Consider the following 22,308-nt stretch of genomic DNA (forward strand, 5'->3'; position numbering starts at 1 on the left):
TGGTGGGGTCCAACAGCGATGGTGCTGATCAGGTAGTTTTGAAACAGGGTCTTGACTGTTCAGATGCTTGTCATTTTGTTTTGCAAGTCAAATTGTTTAAAAGCCCAGGCAAAAAAAGCAAGTAGAGAGATTTGACTATTTACCTTAAATATTTTCAAGTTGTTCTGCGCCTCCTGTAATAAGCTCTTCAAAGCAAAGTGCATTCTCTGTTTATTTCTAGGGAAAAAAAATATCCAAGAATGTTTCATCACAGCCTGTAGATGTTTACACCCACACCTGGAGGGCTCTACAGAATCAGAACTGGGCACCTGAAGTGACCACACCTATTAAAAGCACATTATTCAGGCTGAAGTCACTGCAAAGACAAAGTGACCATTCGCAATTAGAACTTCAAATCCGAGTAAACTAGACAGCTCTTCGGTTTAATGCTATGTAGCAAAAGGCACTGGTACGTTAACAAGCAACTCTGATTCCTGAAATAGGTGTAAAGAGGTATATAGCGCCAAAAACAATTCCCCATAAAAGTCAGACAAGCAGGCATTGATTATCCCAAATACTACAGTGAAAGTCAAAGCAACCTGAGAAAGAAATCAGTAACAGGTTTTTTGGGAAAAACATAGAATCAAGGCACACACTTCCTTACCCTGAGAAGAGATCCAATGGGCAATATTTACTTGGTCGCTTCCATTTTCCGTTCGCTACCTGTTGAAAACCCACACCAAAGCTGTTAATCACTTTCTGGAATAACCACTCTCAGTTACTTTAATAGTCAGGTGTGTGGCACTAACACCCTGTCTTCAGAACTCCTATGACACTGAGAAGCCTCTGAAGGTACAATTCATGACTGCTAGGGGTCTTCCTCGTCGTATTTAGCTCAAGTCACTCGAATTGCATTCACAAATGGAAGGCAAGGAGGAAGGTCACGTTAAATTACAGTAAGGCACAGTTATACATATATATATATGAAGAGTTGTTGCTAAAGAATAGCCATGAGCAGGTAGAAAGCATGTGGGTAGGAATTAGAGATCGGGACAACAAAGGGAACCTTGTGGTAGGAGTCTACTACAGGCCTCCTGACCAGGCAGAGCCTGTCGACGATGCCTTCTTACGCCAGCTGGAAGAGGCATCACGATCACAGGCTCTCATCCTGCTGGGTGACTTTAACCACCCTGACATCTGTTGGAAAAGCAACATGGCTGGCTGCAGGCACTCCAGGAAGCTTCTAGAGTGCCTAGACGACAACTTCTTGAGACAAGAAATCACCAGCCCTACTCGAGGAGATGCATTGTTGGACTTGTTGGTCACAAATGCAAGTGAGGCCATCAGGGATATCAAAGTTGAAGGCAGTCTGGGCTGCAGTGATCATGCTCTAGTGCAGTTCACTCTCTTAAGAAGTTTGAAGCCCAAGAGGAACACCATCAGGATGCTAAATTTTAAGAAAGCGAACTTCCAACTCTTCAAGGAGTTAGTAAATAGGACCCCATGGGAAACTGCCCTTAGGGACAAGGGAGCAGAACAAAGCTGGCAGATCTTTAAGGATGCTCTCCATAGAGCACAAAAGATCTCAATCCCAACATGTAGGAAATTGGGTAAGGAAGGCAAGAAACCACCATGGTTGAGCCGGGACCTGCTGGTCAAACTAAGGGGTAAGATGGGGCTACACAGGAAATGGAAGAAGGGACAGGCAACCTGGGAAGAGTATAGGGATGTTGCCCGGCTGTGTAGGAATGAGGTCAGGGAGGCCAAGGCACAGCTAGAATTGGACTTGGCAAGGGACATAAAGAAAAACAAGAAAGGCTTCTACAGGTACATTAACCAGAAAAGGAAGGTTAAAGAAAATGTACCCCCCCTAATGAGCAGCAATGGGGAACTTGTATCAATGGAGGAAGAGAAGGCAGAAGTTCTCAATAATTTTTTTGCCTCAGTCTTCACTGGCAACCCCTCTCCTCCTAGCTCTTGTATTGATGGCCCACAAGTTGAGGATCCAGGTGACAAAGTCCATCCCACTATAACTGAAGGCATGGTACGTGATCACCTAAGGAATCTAAAGATATACAAGTCCATGGGACCTGATGAAATCCATCCCAGAGTCCTGAAGGAACTGGCTGATGAAGTTGCAAAACCACTTTCCATGATATTCGAAAAGTCATGGCAGTCAGCTGAAGTCCCTGCAGACTGGAAGAAAGGAAACATCACACCCATTTTTAAAAAGGGAAGAAAGGAGGACCCTGGGAACTACCGACCTGTCAGCCTCACCTCTGTGCCTGGGAAGATCATGGAACAGATCCTTCTGGATGCCATGCTTGGGCACATGGAGGACAGGGGGATGATTCAGGACAGCCAACATGGCTTTACTAGGGGCAAGTCCTGCCTGACTAACCTAGTGGCCTTCTATGATGAAGTGACTAGGTCAGTAGACAAAGGGCGACCTATGGATGTAATCTATCTGGACTTCTGTAAGGCCTTTGACACAGTTCCTCACAACATTCTACTTGCCAAATTGGGGGGATACGGATTTGATGGGTGGACGGTTCGGTGGATAAGGAATTGGCTGAATGGTCGCACCCAGAGGGTGGTACTCAATGGCTTTAAGTCCAGATGGAGAGCAGTGACTAGCGGTGTCCCTCAAGGGTCCGTCCTGGGACCAGTACTGTTTAACATTTTTATCAAAGACATAGACAGAGGGATTGAGAGCACCATCAGCAAGTTTGCAGATGACACCAAGCTGTGTGGTGTTGTCGATACACTGGAGGGACGGGATGTCATTCAGAGGGACCTGGACAGGCTGGAGAGGTGGGCCCAGATGAACCTCATGAGGTTCAACAAAAGCAAGTGCAGGATTCTGCACCTGGGAAGAAACAATCCTCAGTATAAATACAGACTGGGGGATGAGGTATTAGAAAGCAGCCCTGAGGAAAGGGACTTGGGGATGCTGATTGATGAGAAGCTGGACATGAGCAGGCAATGTGATCTCGCAGCCCAAAAGGACAATCACATCCTGGGCTGCATCAAAAGAAGTGTTGCCAGCAGATCCAGAGAGGTGATTCTGCCACTTTACTCTGCTCTGGTGAGACCTCACCTGGAGTACTGTGTGCAGGTCTGGAGCCCTCAATATAGAAAGGACATGGACCTGATGGAGCGGGACCAGAGGAGGGCCACCAAAATGATCAGGGGGCTGGAGCACCTCTCCTATGAGGACAGACTGAGGGAGCTGGGGTTGTTTAGCTTGGAGAAAAGGAGGCTCCGGGGAGACCTCATAGCGGCCTTCCAGTACCTGAGGGGGGCCTACAGGAAGGCTGGGGAGGGTCTGTTTACAAAGGCCTGCAGCGACAGGACGAGGGGCAATGGTTTTAAGCTGGAGAAGGGGAGATTTAGATTGGATATTAAGAAAAAATTCTTTACCATGAGGGTGGTGGAACACTGGAACAGGTTGCCCAGGGAGGTGGTTGAGGCCCCTTCCCTTGAGATATTCAAGGTGAAGCTCGACGAGGCCCTGGGCAACCTGGTCTAGTTGGGGGTGTCCCTGCTGACTGCGGGGAGGTCGGACTAGATGACCTTTGGAGGTCCCTTCTGGCCTGGACCAATCTATGAATCTATGAATCTATACTATTTCAGACACAAAATGGACATTAATCGGATTAATTCCTTGTGTGTCACCTGCTGTTCTAAGTTATGGAATGCCACCATGCGTTGGTGAGCTGTACTTGGAAGTTTGACACTGGAGTTTACCCAGTCAACAGCGTTAACAGTCCTGAAAGACTAATCTTGTATTTCTTTGCTTCCAGCTTCCCACAGAACTTGTTCCATCTCTCACTAGACAGATTCACACCCAGCAACTCAGATGAGTATCTGCCTACTGTCTTTAGTCACATCAGAGATTTAAGCAACAACACGCAAGTTTCAACTATAAATAAAATTTCAAATAAATTTGCCTCCCCCATTATCAACGCAGGACTGGAATAGCAAATAAAGCACCGTGCGGTCAAAGGAAAGCAGGATGACTACTGAGAAAAGAAATTACCTTTAGATGCTGATGCATACAGTAACGACACACCTTGTGCTTTATCTCCTGCGAAACATGGCTGGAAAAAGGAATGAAGCCACACTTTGGCTAAAACAAACAAACACAAGATTATAATTGTATTTCTTTACAGAAATATAAGAGCACACAATATGCAAATCTCTCTAGTTAAAGGAAAATTAAAAATAAATTTTAAAAGCCCCCAAAAAAGTCAACATCCAACACTTAAAAGCTTAATATATGTCACTATATATTATTCTCAATTATTTTAGAGTCCTCACTTAAGAATTAAGGACACACAAAACTGCTGTGGCCCACAGAAGGCCTAGTAATACCTGGGAATTTCCCAAGTTTTGAAAGATCGGGAACTGGAAGAGGGAGGGGGCTATTCCATCCTATGGGTCACAGTGAAAGTGGTGAGCTCTGCCTTATCCCACTGCTGCCTTCCTTTGAAACCGCTCTGGTCAATATGTGCTTAAAAAACGCAAACAAGAGCCCCCAGCAGGATCTTCTCCTATTCAATACCTTAATCTCTATGCAGAGGATTGGCCGGTGCTCCACGAAACGATAGGTCTGCAGCCTGGTCAGGTTAGGAAGGCACATTGCATAACCGCTGAGAGTGTCCATATCTTTATCACAGCGAGACTCTGGGGAAAACGGGGAAAAAAACAACGCAAACAAGAATATGAGCTGCGTGGGTGTTTATTTTACTCTGTAGTTACCTTGTTCACCAGGTGGGGGAGTGGAAACAAACTCAGACAGGACACAGTTCAGCAGGCTTTAACCAACTATGCACCTGCATAAATTTGCCTCCCCCATTATCAAGACATTTTCAGTTTCCTCCAAGCTGCCACAGGCACAGAGTGCCTCAGGAGCTGCTTTAACGGCTGGTTTCCAGCTCATCCCAAGAAAGATGTCAGGGAGAGGCCTGAAATAAGCAACTGGCCGACAACAGGTAAGAGATGACTGTATTCCAAGAGGTGATCTCATGTTTGCTTACTGAAACGGCATGAACTGCCATCCCTCAGTCTGGTCAGGAATATCATAAGCTGTTCAGAAGAAAACGCACATCTCAACAGAACCTGCAAGTGGCTTTGCTGAACTCCTTAGTCTGTACGTAACGCTTTTTCAAGGTTTAAAATGTTTGCCCAAGGTTTGAGATCAAGATACGCGGCATTAAAAACAAAACTAGTGAGAAGCGATCACCTGAAGAAGCACGTCTCAATGGGAACTAGTCTCTTCCTAACTCTTCCATTGCTAACATCAAAATAATAAATAGGTGAAAAGGAACATAGAAGGAACAAAATTACCTTCCCCCTCCTTACAACCTCACAACTTTCATTTCTTCTGCTATGACCACCTTTTTAAAAGAGCATTTTTGAATACAGTCCAGATTAACAGTCCTGAGAAGAAATAAAGTAGCAAAATGGTCTCAGACTAAGATTAAGAGGCATTACACAGATAAACGCCTTTAAATAACCTCCCTCCCAATGCATCCTTTGGGGAAAAGTAACAGGACAGAGAAAGATCTTCAAGATTTTCATTTAGTAAGAACATACACTCCTGGATTTTCAGGTATCTGTTACTAAAGAGACATGCAGAATACACGTGTTTGGTTATAGGTTCCATTGCTGAGAAAAATGTCCATTCTGAAAAATATATTGCAATAGGAAAAAAAAAAAATTGCCTCAGAAACAGAAAGAAATACATTTGTACGACTCCTCACAACTACATTTCTTCTCTAAAGAGATGCCCACAAGCTGCAGACACACAAAATCTAATTTTAAGAAATAAAACTAATTTCTGACTCATGTCTGCCAGAGTATCATCGATTTTGTAGCTTTTATTACACACTATTTAGTTTCCTTGCTAGTTCCAAAGTGCCAGAAACCGTTTCTGAAAAAGGTGAGGACAATTCAGCAATCGTGTGTGTCCTGTGCTCACTATATGTAAATTAATTCCATTTTTTCTTGGATCAAAGGCATCAAAGTACTGGCTGCAGTTACCAAATAATTTAATACCACATTTTTCTTCAAGGAATTCTGCTAAAGCAGGAGTTTCTGGCAATTCTCAAGAACATTTGAGAACAGAAGATGAACACATCATGAGGGACATCTTCTCATTGCCCATTGTAGAGCTGACACTTTACTGTACTTTTAGCCGTACATGAAGAGTGATGTCCCCAAGTGCTGCTGACTAAGAATGACGACACCAAATTTCTGTAGTGCTTCACTTCACACTGACTGCGTCAGCGATTGCCAAACTTCCAGTCTTGCAGCACATTCCAAAAGGTTTCACAAGGTCAGCGCACCCTTTACCTTGCGCACTTGTCCCTGTTCTGGGCACTAGAAAAGCGCACTTGCACTTCCCCGCTGCGCAGGGACCCCAGAGCGCCACAGCAGAGCTGGGAGAGATCAAGCACAGCCCCGCATCCCGGAGATGCTCGTTAAACTTTGAGGACAGAATTAACAAACACAAGCTTATAGAGGATGCCTTTTCCCAATTTGATCAAAGTAGTATCAGATGCAATTTATAATTCCAGCACACACCCGTTTTTTCGCAACAAACTTTCAACCTGTCATGGTCTAAATATCGAAAAAAGTTTCTTCATATTCTGAGGTCTGATGCTTTTTGACTTTATAATAAAGCAAAACGCTTTACAGCTTGAGGAAAGCCCCCTTTTTAATGCTCTCCCCGGCACTTACCTGGCCTCTCTGGCTGAATTTTTAAACAGAGCTGTCTTACGAAGTCTAAAGGCAGTTGAATAATTTCCTATTAAAAAAAAAGAAAAAATTATTTCAGCACAAAAATTAATACCCAGTTTGGGGGTCTTAACATGGAATACCAAAGTTCAGTGGATGTTAACAACAGTGTACTAATCATACAGTCAGCAGCTTCTCCCTCTGATTTACTGTCTATATGAAGACCTGTAGCTGCAATCACAGGCAATACTTACTCCACTATGAAAACCAAAAACTAATTTAAATAAATGCTTGAGAACAAGCATTTTCAGTCAAAGTTCAACGCGCATGAAGAAACCCGCAGCATTGTCTTTTTCACAAATTAAAAAGTCCCGTTTTGTTCTGTCCCATGTCTCACATCCCACCCTTCCAGGGCAGAGTTGTGTAACTCAAGTTCCGGGAGGAGGTGTGACTTTTCCACTCGGGTGTCTGCTGTTGCGTTCAGTGGATCTGGCCCTGCAGAACAGCCTGAGTAGCAAGGAACAAGGTTACCTCTGACCGCACAGAAACCTGGACAACTCACATGAACCAGGTTTCTCCCCTTGTTCTGCAATTAGTCTAAAAATCTCTCTCGCACACACCTCTCACCTTATCCAGGGCAAAGAAATGACCTCTCTTCTCAGGAGTGGTTTGAAATAGCTCAAACCGCAGAGTACAATCCAATCGCCTCATCAGCACAGAGCAGGATCTTTGTTCCGATCCAAATGCTTTTTGTGCGTGTATGTTGCTCGAGAATATCAGCAAACCCTGTTAATGCCTTTTACTGGCATTCAGTGTTCCCCAAAACGCTTCAGTGTTTACACTGCATAAGCCATTTATTTTAAGAATAAAAATTTTACCCCATGGTGAACATAGTTCTCCCCGAAGAACTGCTTCATGACATGTTTTCCAAAGTCTACAATGTTTTGCAGATGGTGTAGTATTTCCTCGGAAGTCTGGAAGACAGAAACGTGGTAATTTAACTAGGAAATAATGATAAACAACACTTGAGAATGCATACACATACTAGTCAATGATTTAGCAAAGTACCTTAATTGCTCTACAGAGTTTGGTAGGTCAGTGCACCATGAAATTAAACAGACACATGAAATGCGCTACATTTGTTTCCCTACTGCTGTCTGAGAGGCTGGGATACCCAGGAAAAGAGTCAGAAGAGATGATTATTCTTAAATTTCAGGGGGGAAAGGACAGAGAAAACAGAAGAGGTGGAAGATGGGGAGATTACTCAAGATCTACTCTGTCTTTGACCATTATTCTTAAAACAGGTCAAAGAATGGCAATAGTCAAACGGGATGCACAGTGTGCCTTCTCACCAACAGGTAAAATGCAGGAGAGACTTTCAGTGCTATAAAATACTTCACCTGGAGATTTGGAAGAGCATGGCCACAAAGACAGCCACGTGACAAACCTCTGCATGAACAGGCACAGAATTTGCCGAACCCTGCTCCAGACAATGAAAAATCTGACTATAATATCATCTTCCATTAACTTTATGTTATGTGTCTATAAACACAAAAGTTCTTCTACAAGACAAAAATGCCAAGCTAGATAGAGACAAAGCTAAAGGAGTACTGGAAGCCAGACAGCAGCATTAGCACAGCCTGACTTTGACAGAGGCAGCAGAGCAGTCTGACAACAACATTACCCCATTCCCAGCCTGCTCTGGTTCTCTGCACAGTATTTTGCTGTTACGATAGACAATCTCCAAGCTCCTGTGTCCTTTTGCAACACACAGCTTTTCTGGAAAAACACTGCTTTGCCTACCACTGTACGCTACAAAGCACTGAACCACATGGATTTACTCCTGGGATGGAGTAACAGTGGAGAAAGAGAAAATGCAACACTCATGTCCAAGTTAGAAAATCAGAGAGGAAAAATAACACGAGCAGGAGGAAATAAAATAAATAGAGCAGAGTAAGAAAAAATAAAATGCTAGAAGGACAACACATAATGACAAAGCCTAGAGAAAGGAGGAAAGACCACATCCAACACAAAATAAAAATGTTAATAGGTAAAAGGAGATTGTTGCTAACCAAGCAATCTTACTTTGTTTTATAATACTGACATAAAAGGTAGGTTTTTTTTCCCCACCGGAAGGGTTTGTTACCTAACAAACTTACACAAGGTGTGTGGGACTAAGAAAGATCAGTTTGTTACTGTAACGCAAGTCTGCTAAGATTACATACCAAGTTTAATATTCTTCCTCTAGCAGGATTCATTTTCCAGACTGAAGCAGCAACACACAATACTGCAACACGCAATGCTGCTTTACAGAAAGAAAAGTCACTACAGTAACACACATTCCCTTACACTTACTTCAGTAACATACAGCACTACATACTGTTACTTCAGCATGCAAAGCACTAACCAAAAAAACCAATCCTTTGGAGCAAGGAGGAAAAGTACAGTTTTTCCAAAGCACTTACAGAGCATTTCCATCACTCTATAAAGGCCAGGACAGCACTTATTCTTTAAAATTCTTGGCATATTGTATGAGGAGTGTTTCTCGGAATGGCTCTCCCTGAATCCTTTTAAGAGAGCCAAAATAAGCTTAGAGTCTCTTCACAACAAGCAATCTTCCATTGCCTGAGTCTTAGATCAAAACACACACTATGACACCTGAATAACTTTCTCAATTGCAGTCATTAGGTCTAAAGAAGTGTATTTAAGAACAAATAATTAATAGGCAACCAGATGTATGAGCAGGCCACCCACGCGGGTATGGCAGAGGGGTATTTTACAGCTGCATTGCTCAGTCTGTGCTTCCCAGGAAGGGCAGCGCCCCATCAGCAGCGCTGAACACCCGCAGGTCCACGGGAAGGGAGCTGGACCAGAGGGCAGAGGAGAGCCCGGCTGGGGAACCCCTGCTGCCCCCACCCTGAGCACACCACAAACACTGCCTCCACCTGCCCTTCGGCGTCAGCTGTTCCAGGCTGGGGAAGAAATCGCTTTGCAGAGGGGAAACCCCCCAGCAATTTAAAACAGTTCTAGTAAGTCTCTTCCTCACCTGGTGAAGTGGGCAACAGCAATTCTGAGCACATACTATAGCAAAAACTTCAATTTATATACCGATTTCTGCCCTTTTAATGACAACCCTTTATTTAACTTACACAAATTCTGAATGGTGAGAACGAATGTTACATCGTCTCACACAGTAACAGAAATCTCAACTAATTCCCACTTACAGATTATTCTGACCTGGTTTGCTGATGTACACGATACCCATGGGCTTTTTGTTCGCTTGTTTGTTTTTTAATATATGTGTACACACACACACGAATTGGGAAATAGTTATTCCAGATAAACAGGATATTCACTGCTGCTACTACTACAAGGAAAGACTCACCAGTGAAAAAGATCAACGCAACTTTAAACTAAAAATCAAGCTTATGACACCTGCTCACCTCCCTTTAAGAGCAAGTGTATTTGATATACTGCAAACAAGAACCAAAAAACAATTAACAGGCTACTGGAGCATCACCTTTCAACATTAAAAACCACCAAGATGAAAAGCTTTTGTAGGACCCGTCATTACTGCCAGCTCATTTAGCAAAACACTAAAACTCATCAAATAGGTTCTACACAATAAAAAGGCAAAAATTCCATTCATGCAGAAGACTCGTATAGTAAAATCAGCAATATGCAACTAAAATCACTCCACAAGTCCTGAGACTTGACTTTCTACTCAAGAAATGCAAGTCCCAGAGTTACACTACTGATTATGACTATGCTTCATTAATTGTAACAAAAACATCGCAATTTGCAGTAACACCACCTTGTTTAACTGCTACATTATCTAGTCCCAAATTCACAACCAAACGCCACAAATACAAAGCAGTGTCCGGACTTCTTTGCCTTTTCCAAAGGAGTTAAGCAACAGAGACTGAGATGCATCTGTCCACACGTGAATTTCTCTCTGAGTCTTACTAGAAAGCATTTTCCTTCAACTGCTTCTTTCAGATTTGTTTACATTGGTTGAGCTACTATGTCATGCACATGTATATAACACTTTATATCCTAATTCATCTTGCACTAGTCAGGAATACAGATTGCACCTAAAAAGCATTCTCTGCTCTACAGCTGTCACGTTGCTACGTCCAAGTTTGTCCCAAAACTCGAAGTCTCCAGGACTTGTTTACAGATCTGAAGATAAAATATTTAGTCTTCCATTCTGATCCAAGAAAAAGTCACCCTTTAAAAAAAAAAAAAATAATCACCAGAATAATTAAATATATTCAAATTACATAAGCTTCTATTTAGAGAGCAAAGCCAAAAGGAATTGTGTATCACGAAGTGCACACAATCAAAATACAAGTCAGATCCAGAACGCTAAAGCTGGCCACAAGCCAGCTCTCCTCAAAATGGAACAACTTCTACATGTAACAGGGCTTGTTCTGGTAGCCTGCTGCTTAGAAGGCTTTCAGGGCTACACTCCACCACTGCCTGTATCCACAAATAGCCTTTCTGCTGTTACAACAGGCAAGAAAAGAAGCCTGTCTGTCTGGGGCAACTGGCACTGGAAGTTTTAACAGTTTCTAGTAAGCAAACTCCTGGTGCTTGATCAGGCACAGCCCCCAGGAACACCTACTGCCATCTATCCCTACGGTAGGATTCTGAGCAATTTTACTGATCTCATTACCCTGAGAAAAAAACATTCAGGAACCTGAGCAGCGTTCAAATAGTAACAGAACACCGTGCCCAGGAGATCTTTTTTCTTATGTTTCGCTATCCTAATCCAAAAAACTGTGTGCGTGCCAAAGCAGTCGACAGAGGTATTATCAACTTCAACGCTGTGGTGGGAAACTGTGAAAAGTCACTTCCTGGCTTCCTCTGTGACTTCGTCATATTTTGTCAATTTTTTAGAAAACAATGACTATGCAACAATCTCTTTGGACTTAAAAAAAAAAAAAAAAAAAGAAAAGAAAAAAAATCTAGTACTCAGTGTTTTGTTTTCTTAAAAGAATGGCAATAGACTGACTTTTTACTTAAATGTGTGGTCTAATTCTCCCCTGCTATAGTAAAAATTGAGATAGGCACTGTTTGCCCTTCTTCCGCTCCACTGGGTTCCTCCCTATTCTCATAAAAAGCTCTAAACATCTTTACCTTGGTCTACTACAGAAGCACAGGATACAGTTTTGAACTCCTGCCACTGTAAGCAGATCAAAAACTTACTTGAATCACACTTTAGTTTTACCAGACCTTTTTTCAAGTAAAATTGTAGCAGAAAGGCCATCAAATAACTCATACACACACTGCGTTCATGGGTTTTACCTTCCTCTGATCTACTTCAGAAACTTCTCTTTCATCCCTTGTTAAACTGGATGCATTTCACATTCATCTTCCCAATTTAAAGCAAAATGCCCTTCCTATACATTTACTTTACATTCATCCTTGTTTCTTTTTTCCTAGAAGTAAGCACTTTCCCCCCAAGCTCTCAGTAGAGCCATAATGCTTTTTATATTTCTTTCTCATCAGAACAGTCTGCCCTGAACCTTACAAAGCCATGGCTCAGAAGCTGCCGTAACTTAAGCCGTTGCCCCTGTCTCTCAGGTAACACACCCCAGCGACTACTCACCAGGTTGAGGAAATGGCAGAATTTGAACCTCCTGACTCTTGTGCTCTCTCTTTTTTTTTTTTTTACCCCCTTGGAGCATCGTGTTGACACTTCACATTTACCCTCCACCTTTAATTCCTGATCATTTTTTATCCCTGTTAAATCTAAGGTAACTCGCTTCAGTTCCTTCTTGAGCAGGAAAACAGTCTACCAGTTTCTTGGACTGTGGCAGGTGTTCCACCATGTTCTTTTTTCAACAGATACTAAAATCACTCACCGACAAAGGCTATTCTGTGAATATTTCTTATCTCTCCCAATTTTGTGGCTTTTTAGCTACTGAATGGGTAGTCAACAGCAGACCTGTATCATGACGCTAGTGCCATGCTGATCCTCTTGTCCCACCTAGCAACAGTCAGGATAACTGTCATTTCTCCCTCAGCATCACTGCACTCCCCTACGTTGGTCCACAAACATTACACGTTCTCCGTTGCCACAGCTCTCCTTACAGGAAGCCGAACCTTCTACGCACTGTGACCTTACAGTCTGTCCCGCAAAAAGGCCTTGATAGCAGCAGTCACGTAGTCTTAGTTATATAAGGAGACCTCAAATTTCCTCCTGTTGCCAAAACTCCTGAAACACGGGCACATTTCACAGCATCCCCTTATTCTCACTCCTACCAGTCACAGTTCGTTCACAGGTTTCCTGTTTCTCCTCAGACCGGTTTTTATTAGCTTACCTGGGGAGGGGTTTATCAACAGCACACGTTGAATCTTACCTTATTCTGGTTTGGGGGGAACTTCAAAAACCGCAGCACCACGCAGCGCTGAAGAAAAATAGGAAAGAAGATGGTTTCATTAGTATTTAAGTATATTGTAATTTCTGAACAACACAATTGTCTGATTCCCTGAACTACCACATCTGAGAAATTAGGGGGGGGAGGGAAGGGAACAAAGCAAAATAGCCATTTTAGATGGTTATTTCACTCAACTTGAAATTAGATACATCAACGTCTGTTTCTAGATTTGCCATCACTTTCACAAGGCAGCTACTCTGTGCTTCCAGTGTAACTGGGGAAATACTCCCTTAGCTCATAGCACCGCTCTGAAAATCTGGTAAAACACAGTATCAAACAAAAAAACCAGAAAAACACCTTGCCATTCTTGCGCCAAAGGCCCTGGGGAAAAAAAAAACAAAACAAAACACAAGACCCACTTAGATATGACCTGCTTACAGTATCTGCACAGCATTACAAAATATTGAGGAGACACTTGTCAGTTACCAGTAGCACCTACACAGCTCTACTTACAAATGCTAAAACCTGCCACTTCCAAACTTCCAAAAAGTAAACTTGTAACATGGGGACAAATGCAGCAGGTTTCCAAATAGTTTACCTAAAAAAAAAAAACCCCAACAAACAAAATTTCCATCAAATTTTTTAACAATTCAAAAACCTTCATATTTTCAAAGAACAAAAATTCTGAAAACATCCTCAGCTTTTCTTTTTAAGAGCTCAGATAAAAATATTTTGTAGATGTCCGAAGTAAATTAGGCCTTTCTCCTTCAACCTATTGAGCATCTTCCATTACAGAAGTCACCTGAAGTATCTTTCTCTCAATAAATTGCTTGAAATCTCAATCTCTTGCTGAAATTAACCATTACACTTGGTAAACAGATTTTGATATTAAAACCAAATTTTGACATAGTGTTAAGGAACCTGCAGCCTTACTAAGCGAGGCAGCACATAGCCCTGCCTCGGATTAGTCAGTCTAAATATCTGATCCTCAAGATACTTACTCCCACCGATGTACCTCAGCCTGTTCAGATAAGATGTGGATAAAAAGAATTGAGCACCACAGCAAGTAGAGGCAAACAGCTGTTTTCTGGAGTTACCGCTTAGTCACACAGCGTCTCCATGTAGACCTTTCCAAGACACACCAAAAAGGACAACAATCTATTTAAAGCACTTCCAAAAAAGTACTAACGCTCAGATTCCCTGACAAAGATAATGCAGACAAAACATCATAGTTTTGACACTTCAGGTTTACGGAATCTAAGCTTTTTCCCTACCAAATGACTTGCCATTAAAAAACCTCCCATAGCACGACAGCACCAGATATATTCCATATTTCAGGTCTGAAAGCTGCCTCTGGACAGTGCTGAGTGGGAGAGAGCTGCAGTTATCTTTAATTACTAACATGCAGAGAAAGAGCAGGAGGAGAAAAGTAAAACAGATGACAATGTGTAATCCAAAATACTAACAAAACAAGATCTGCATTCAGACATTGCTAGTGAAACCCAGAAACAGCCCCTTCAGTATCTAAAAAGTCTCAAGCCAGCATAAATCTCATAGTTCACCTACATCTGGAAAACACTCTCAGGTAAAAGGGCAGATTGCTGAATTTTGATTCAACTTCTCCTGCAAGAACTGAACAGCATGAGTGTTACAACAACATCATGAACGCTAATTATAATCATAAAATTTGACAAGACTGCTGGGTGATAACTTTCTCCCAGTATGACCTACCCGTGGATACAGAGCTCGGGCCTGATGAGCCTGTTACACTCTGTGTGCGCAGTGTGTTATTTTTACAGCATTTCAACTGTTTGGATCCCTCGCTTTAAATATTCATAAACAAGTGGATCAGAGACAAAGTGATCTGATCATCACTTCTCATCAATTCAGTAACTTGATTCTATAGTATTTTCAAGGGTGTTATAGATGTTTATCTATTACTCAGTTCCCAGCCAACAAGCTTACAACAACGGCTCTGGAAAATTCAATTGTTCTCACAGGACTCACTATAATATTTGTTCATTACCAAACCATTTCTGAAGAGCCATGCCAGGACAAAACGACCAAAACTATATACAGCAAAAGAAGAACACACTGCTTCTCTAAAGATGTCAAAAGGAACAGCAAAGTTCAAACAAAACTTTTCAGTCACAGACGCGCTTCAACCAGTCAACCCACACTGCGCCTTAGTAAGGATATTAGATTATCAGAGTTAAAAAAAAAAAAACAAAAAACCACCAACAACAAAAAACCCCAACCAAACAAAAACACATGCCAAAATAACCTTCACTTTTTTTATTTTTCGGGGGGAAGTTTTCATATAGATCCCTTTGTGCAATTCAACACACGGTAACACAAATATACTGCCACCATACAAAGGTTAATCCACCAGATGTCAAAGATGGCACCTTCTCCAGAATTATTACCACCGAAAATACTGGTCCACATTTTCCATGCTATTGCACTACTGATTCACTTGACTGGTTCTTTACTTGGAAATACTGTGGGTGTTGTTACCATGAGGTTTTTTGTCAGTTATCTCTAATGCCTTAGATTTTTTTATATTTACAGATTGAACATCAAAGATGTACCATGCGTATCTGCATGCAAATGAATGGCCCAGATCCAGAACAGATTTATTTGAGAATCAGACCAACTAGATCCTAATGCTCCATAAATTTCATTCTCTACCTGCACCTCTAAGTAAGCCCTTCCACTGCTTAACACCACTTCCATCAATGCACTGTCACCATCAAAGTGTTTAGTTAATTGGATAATAGTCTCATACAAAAAGATGAAAAAAAAACCAGGCTGCAAAATCAAGCAGAGGAAAAAAAACAAACAAAGCATGGATGTAGGCAAATGTTACACATGAAACATTAAGAGGCTTCCCATATTTTGAAGAAGCAGGACAAGCTAGAAAAACAGTGAATTGAAAGGAATTCTGTCTACAATATTTTATTTTTTTTTAAAGACAGTGGCCCTTTCTCTGCAAGTATGTTCAAAATACTACAAAAAAAACCAAAACCCAAACCAAAATCAAACAAGCAACAACAGCAACAACAAAAATCAAACCTGACTGCTCTTACTCTCCAAATAAAGAATTTCAGTGCGACTCACATGAGAGTACAGCAGCCTGGTAACAGATAACAAACATCCAGGACCATATGAGGGCTATAACAAAAACCATTTCCAATTGTTATGGAAAATGCAGAACAAATTCTGGCAACAAGGATATTGAAACTTGTGTCTCTCAAAACACAGTCACTCGGCTGCCAAGATGATGTAACGGGGACCCTATGTCCTGAAGAAGCACTATCTCAAGCCACCACGTTTTGAGACTCCAGCCTTAAGCTTAAGGTCCCACCAAGAAAAGCAAACACGTCTTTAGCACCCTTATCGTGAAACAATTGTTTGGGTTAAACCATAGCTCAGAGTTAATGGTTGCCAATAAGGAGACAAGAAGCTGCAGGAGGGGGGCAAGAAAACGTACTCAAAAGTCTGCACTGGCATCACAGAAACACCCCGATCCCCACACACAACTCCTGTCTTAACGCAACTTGGGAAAAAAAATAGTTTGCCGGTCTTAGTCCCCAGGAAGGTTATCTGCAAGAATTTTTTCTTCTCCAAAACGGTTACTACAGCTATTATTTTAACCTTACCTAGTGAAATCCAAAACCCAAGTAATCCTTAGTAGTTAGGCCAAAATATGACTGGCATCGATCCAGGTACTTTGGATTAGGCAGTAGCATTAGGAAACCAGCACGAAAGCTTACAGTCATTTCTTTACAGCTTCGTGTTTGATATTAGCCTTATATTTTTCCTAAATGTCTTCTAAACTTCATTGTCATAAGATAAAGCTACCATGCAGGCCTCCTGAACTGGAGAGTCTTCACAAGTTAAACATGTTTGGGGCAAATTTATAATCTTGACATCCCCTTTCAGAGAAAAACCTCCTTTGTATCACTGAGGGTTTTTTCAGGTTTCTGTCTCTTGCTACATTATTAACAAAATCTGCTACAGAGCTGGTGCCAGTGAATGCAATAGGAAAATTTGTATAAAACCAAGATCAAATGCTAATAAAATCATTTCGAAGTACAGAAAGATGTGTATTTTCCTTCTGCTGTTACCACCTCAGCTCACATGGTTTTAAAATAAGCTTCTGTATGAAAATATGAAGAATTAGCTTGTCCAAACACAAAGCCTGGGAAACATCACTTCAGCTTCTGCTTTTCCAAATAAGCAGGTTCACATCCTTTGTTATTACTCTATTATTATTCTGAACAGCATGCGTTAAGTGTTTCTGTCCAGAGGCAAAGCGTTACTCTAACATCTAGTTCTGCAACTGCGCAGTGTAACTAGAAAAGATTCTTGTCTGGTTGATGACCGACCTGTGTTCACATACACACAATCCACCGGCAGAAACCAAGACACTTTGGGAAGCAACTTTTTAAGTCCCAAGAGGAAATCCACTCCTCTTCCCACCCCCGTCATCTCCCTCACTCCACAGTGTCTCATAAATTGTGGTATCTGAAAACTCATGAGTATTTTTGTAAGCACTATACGCAATCTTACATCACAAAGTTGCCCACCTGTCCACTAGGCTCTGCTGTCAATACATTTATTTTGAAAAGGCAGTCAATATACAAGCAGAACAAGAACACCCACATTTGTTTTGAAGTTGTCCATATAAATGTCACAAGCTTCCTATCATAAACAACATGAGGGAAAACACTCTCAAAGGCCGGTAACAAATCTTTCCCTGCAATTATTACTATACTATCTCTTGCAACCAATTACACACACCAACAACGACTACTGCCTGAGGAGATGAAGATACAAAGTTGACTACTTTTAGACAGAACGGTGCCTGAAAAAGTTCTTGAATTTCTTTATACAATAAAAACTGGTTGTTTAATCCATTGTCTTTGGCTGAAGCTAAAGAGCTACCAAGAGCTTAGCGAACATAGCTCTAAGTTTGCCAAACCTTCTACCACCACTGGAGCTATTCAACCCAACCTAGTCACAGTGGATTTACGACAGTGTACAATAATGACACCTACAAAAGTGCATTCTATCTAAATTTCAATAAAAGGGAGGGACAGGAGTTAAATTACACCAAACTGCTATTCAAACCCTACTTGAACACAGTGATGTGCAAATGCTAATAATGACAGTTTCAATGGTACTAAGTATGAACCACAGAACTATTTTGCTGATATTAAGCTATTTCTGCAGTAGCACATTGGAGCTGCACACAGTATATGCCAACTAAAAAAATTATTCTGACATTTTTTACTCCAAATTCGCACTCCACAACCCCTTCAATTCCATCACCAGTTTGAGGGATTTAAACAGAAAACAATGGTTTTCTAGTCAGAAAATGCGATTTCTGGGAAGGAGGCAAATGGACAAAGAATTGTCATCTTCACATCTCATAAAACCTGGACAGAGGTGAGTTCCTTCTTCTGAGAACTAATAAAACCCAGTAAAAACACGCCCACCACACTGCCCAGGCACTTCAACCAAAGCTCACCTTTACGATACTCAACACAAGACATTCTTAAAGGTCTCCTCATCCAGGGTGTTAGCGTGCTGTGCAAAGGGGAGGGATGGGGGAGATGAAAAGAAGCTAAGCACAGGAAAAATTTGCAGCTTTTGAATGAAGTACATGTAGTAATATTGTATGTAAGTGTTGTTTTCCAACCCAGTTTCGTTCTGTATAAGGTGGATTAGATCACAACAAACAAAGTGAGGAAAGCTACATTTCCTGCCAGTATAGAGGAAGTTTAGCAATTGCTCAGACAAAGTGCAAGGAAGCATTCAAAAAATCGGAACAACACACTTTTATTTAGCATAGGAGTCCCTTAAGAACAATCTTTCTATTTCTTTACATGAATAAAGAATTTCTGACATAGCCCCTGGCTTGACACCATGCAATATCTTAAACCCTTATTTGGAAGCAAGCATCACCACAATACTTGTTTTCTTTAGAACAGAGCTCATGGCTTGCATCAGACTTCAGGTACTCATTCAGCTATTTTTCCTGTTTGCTTATGATCTCGATTCCCATGATAGTCAAGCACTAACTCAGGTTTCACTTTATAGCTGAGCTTTGTATAACCTTGCAATACACAGATGGTACCAATTCCAGAGGAATTTTATGATTGCCCTAGCCATGACAAAGAAATGTTTGCCCTTCTGCTAAGCCACCTAATCACAGTACCTGAAATGATATCAAGAGATACACCCACGGGTACTAGGTGGAAACACATACCAGAGAGAACAGAATGAATAAACCTATTGATGCCCGGCCCTCAGCATACATTAGCACAGTCTGCGTAACGCAGTAGATGTCCCTGACATCCTAGCTGTTAAAAACAAGCAAGAAAAAAACTGGTCCTTAACAATGAACAGTGTATCAAATACCTCATCCATCTGTCAAACAGGTGAGTTATACCAACAAGAGCGTGAAAACATGTACTAAGCTTCCTTCCTTTAAACTGCTCTAACCCCCCCGCCTATTAGCAACATACACTTCCCAGCATTAAGCTGCCTCGTCAGCTCCTGATATGTTGGAGAAACAAGGCGTTTCAGGAAAATATTAATAGGGAGGGGAGGAAATAAGAAGTCAAAACAGTAAGAAGGATTAGAACAAAGCTAAGTAATAAAATGCAGAGCCAGAAGAAGTTAGTAATTCCAAGCATCCTGAACACCTCAGCTGGAAGAAACCTAAGCAAGTCTTTGGCAATTCCGTGCAACCGAATGCAGCGTCTCTGCTTCTTCCTGAGCAAAACCAGGAGGTCAGAATATGGTATCTCAGAAATTGTACACTGAGGCAAAGAAAAGACCCACTGAAAGGCTGGAAGGGAAGAAAGAACCAGAGGAGTGAATTAAATAGGCTATTAGACTGACCACTCCTATATAGTTACTATATAGTTACTTCCTACAAGTTACTTCCACCAAAGCAACCAACCCACTACTGCTGTCGGCTGAGGGGAGACACACGTGCAGCACAGAAAAGGCAAAGAGTAATCTTACGAACTCCACCGTCACTGCATTTAACAAACACTTAGACCAAAAAAAAAAGCTTTTTGGATAGCAACTTGATCTCATCAGCTGCAAAAAGAAGCTCATTCGAGTTTCAGCTAGCACAGAACCCAAACAGAAAAAACAAGACCCGTTTTTAATCAAGGCTACCTACCTCCTAAGCTTTGGGATTTGTTTTACATCGTCACTGCACATAGCCTTCAGCATTCCCAAAAGTCACTCAAACCCACCCACTCACCCCCCACCCCCACAAAAAAACCCCAAGACTCTGCATAAAGCAGAGATTGAATTTTCAAAGAAAGTTACCAGAAGACAAGTCTGCTCCAACACTATTATTAGCAAAATAAGGAGACAACTCTGAAAAAAAGCATTCTGGGGGGAGAAGAGGAGAATGGTGTTGCTGCTGCTACAACGTTAGACCTGAGATTCACAGTGTTTGTCTCCCATCTCCTTCCACACACATGCTACATTTTCCCACCTGTATCTACAGAACCTAAGCCACTAAACATGGCAAGAAGTTTTAATTGCTGCCTTTCTGTTCTTTCTCCTTCCCGAGTTCAGCCCTGCTACCCAGTGCCACCTTCCTTTTCTTTATGAAAGATGCTACTGAACTGCACTGCATTCAGAACGTCCTTTCAGTGCAGAAACCTGGGAAAGCCAAGGAAAAGGTAAATTTAACTACACTAGTGCCATACAGAATTGAAATCCCAATATAGAATTAAAAATCTATATAGGTGTTGACTCAAGCTGTTGACTTTTTTGGGGGAGGGTCAAAAAAAACTTTGCAGCTAATCCCCAGAACTGGAAGTGCTTCCAACTTCTAATTCTTCCTTTATAGTAAAAGCTTTGTAATTGTACTCAAATAGAGTTAGTCCAATTAGCTGTGACACCTGCAATCGCAGTTGTACCAGTTTAGCCAAAAAACCAAATACAAATACAAACCTGTCTTCCTTTTTCTCCAGTGACCATAGACATGCGTTTAACTACCAGGTAACCAAGGCTAACACAAGGAAACATACAGTTTCATACAGGTGCCATAAAGGGTCCCGAATTCCAACTCAAACTGATGATTACCTCCTGTTCCTAAAAACTTAATTGTTGTTTACGGCAAGGCAGACATCTCTTCCTTTCTTTTCTGCTGATGACACCACCCTGATCGCATACTTGGCTTTTCAACTGGTTTTTATAGCTGCTTGCTTCAATAAATTTGGGCAGAAGCTCCTCTACTTGCTTACAATAAATAAATAAACAATAATTTAAAAATATTAAAAAGCTATTAGAACTAGGAAAGAACAAAGCAATATATTATGTTTAGTCATCAATCTGTTTTCTTGTCCTTTTTTTAAGTAGGCAAAGGGTGTGCAGTTGTGGGGTTTTTGCTAGACAGCATTTAGATACGCACACCGCCAGAAGAACACAACGCTGGAAAAACCAGGTCAAAGAAATGCCCTATAAACTAGCAAAAAAGCAGAAGTGGTTTGAATGGCCCTTAATTCCCATTAAAGTTCATGCTGGAATCTTGGTCCAATTCATTCATGTGTAAGTCTTGCTTCCTTCAGAAAATTCTACATAACCAGATGCAAAACCCCTCCCTATATTTCATCACATAGCCTTGGTGAATCTTTTGCATACATCCAGAGCATGAAATCCATCAGAAATAAGAATTAGCATAGGTTTGGAATTTAAAGAATCTCTTCAAGGATACAAAAATTTAAGTTCAAGTCTTACCAGAACTATGTCTTTTCCATTAGTATTTACTGAATTTTATTTTGACAAGTTGCACCTTATTTTTTCTGATAATTTCTTACCGTGAAAGAACCAAAAGAACCAAAACACCATAACTTGGCCATATTTTAAAATCAGAGCAATATTCAGAGAAGGCCATTATTAATAAGTTATTGTACTTACACCCATAAGGAAGAGCAACTAGTTTTGCTAGAAACTAGGTTTCTCCCCTACCTGAAGACTCTTTAATACAGGAATCAGCAATCTGTCCTATATTTCCTTGAAATTGAGGCATTTGTAGATGTTGATTCACTATTCCACAGACATTAAAAATTAAACAGAACACAACTGAACAAAATCTGCTTTATAGTCAGGAAGCTGGAATTTCTCAGGAATGACCTTGAAGTTTTGGGGGCAATGCTTT

The 22,308-nt window shown here is 41.3% G+C and overlaps 1 protein-coding gene across 1 annotated transcript in view; it reads right to left on the minus strand.

Moving 5' to 3' along the window:
* The window catches only part of IPPK (inositol-pentakisphosphate 2-kinase), a 33,274-nt gene that overhangs the window by 5,577 nt on the left and 5,389 nt on the right, over positions 1 to 22,308 (minus strand). The window contains exons 2-8 of the mRNA XM_074151813.1: positions 13,092 to 13,139; positions 7,602 to 7,697; positions 6,727 to 6,793; positions 4,547 to 4,668; positions 4,022 to 4,111; positions 644 to 702; positions 144 to 216 (exon numbers count right to left, since the gene is read on the minus strand). Of these exons, the coding sequence (XP_074007914.1) occupies positions 144 to 216; positions 644 to 702; positions 4,022 to 4,111; positions 4,547 to 4,668; positions 6,727 to 6,793; positions 7,602 to 7,697; positions 13,092 to 13,139 (555 nt within the window). The remainder of the gene's footprint in view (positions 1 to 143; positions 217 to 643; positions 703 to 4,021; positions 4,112 to 4,546; positions 4,669 to 6,726; positions 6,794 to 7,601; positions 7,698 to 13,091; positions 13,140 to 22,308) is intronic.

Source organism: Numenius arquata, chromosome 8 (assembly GCF_964106895.1).
Source record: "Numenius arquata chromosome 8, bNumArq3.hap1.1, whole genome shotgun sequence".
Taxonomy (NCBI): Eukaryota; Metazoa; Chordata; class Aves; order Charadriiformes; family Scolopacidae; genus Numenius; species Numenius arquata.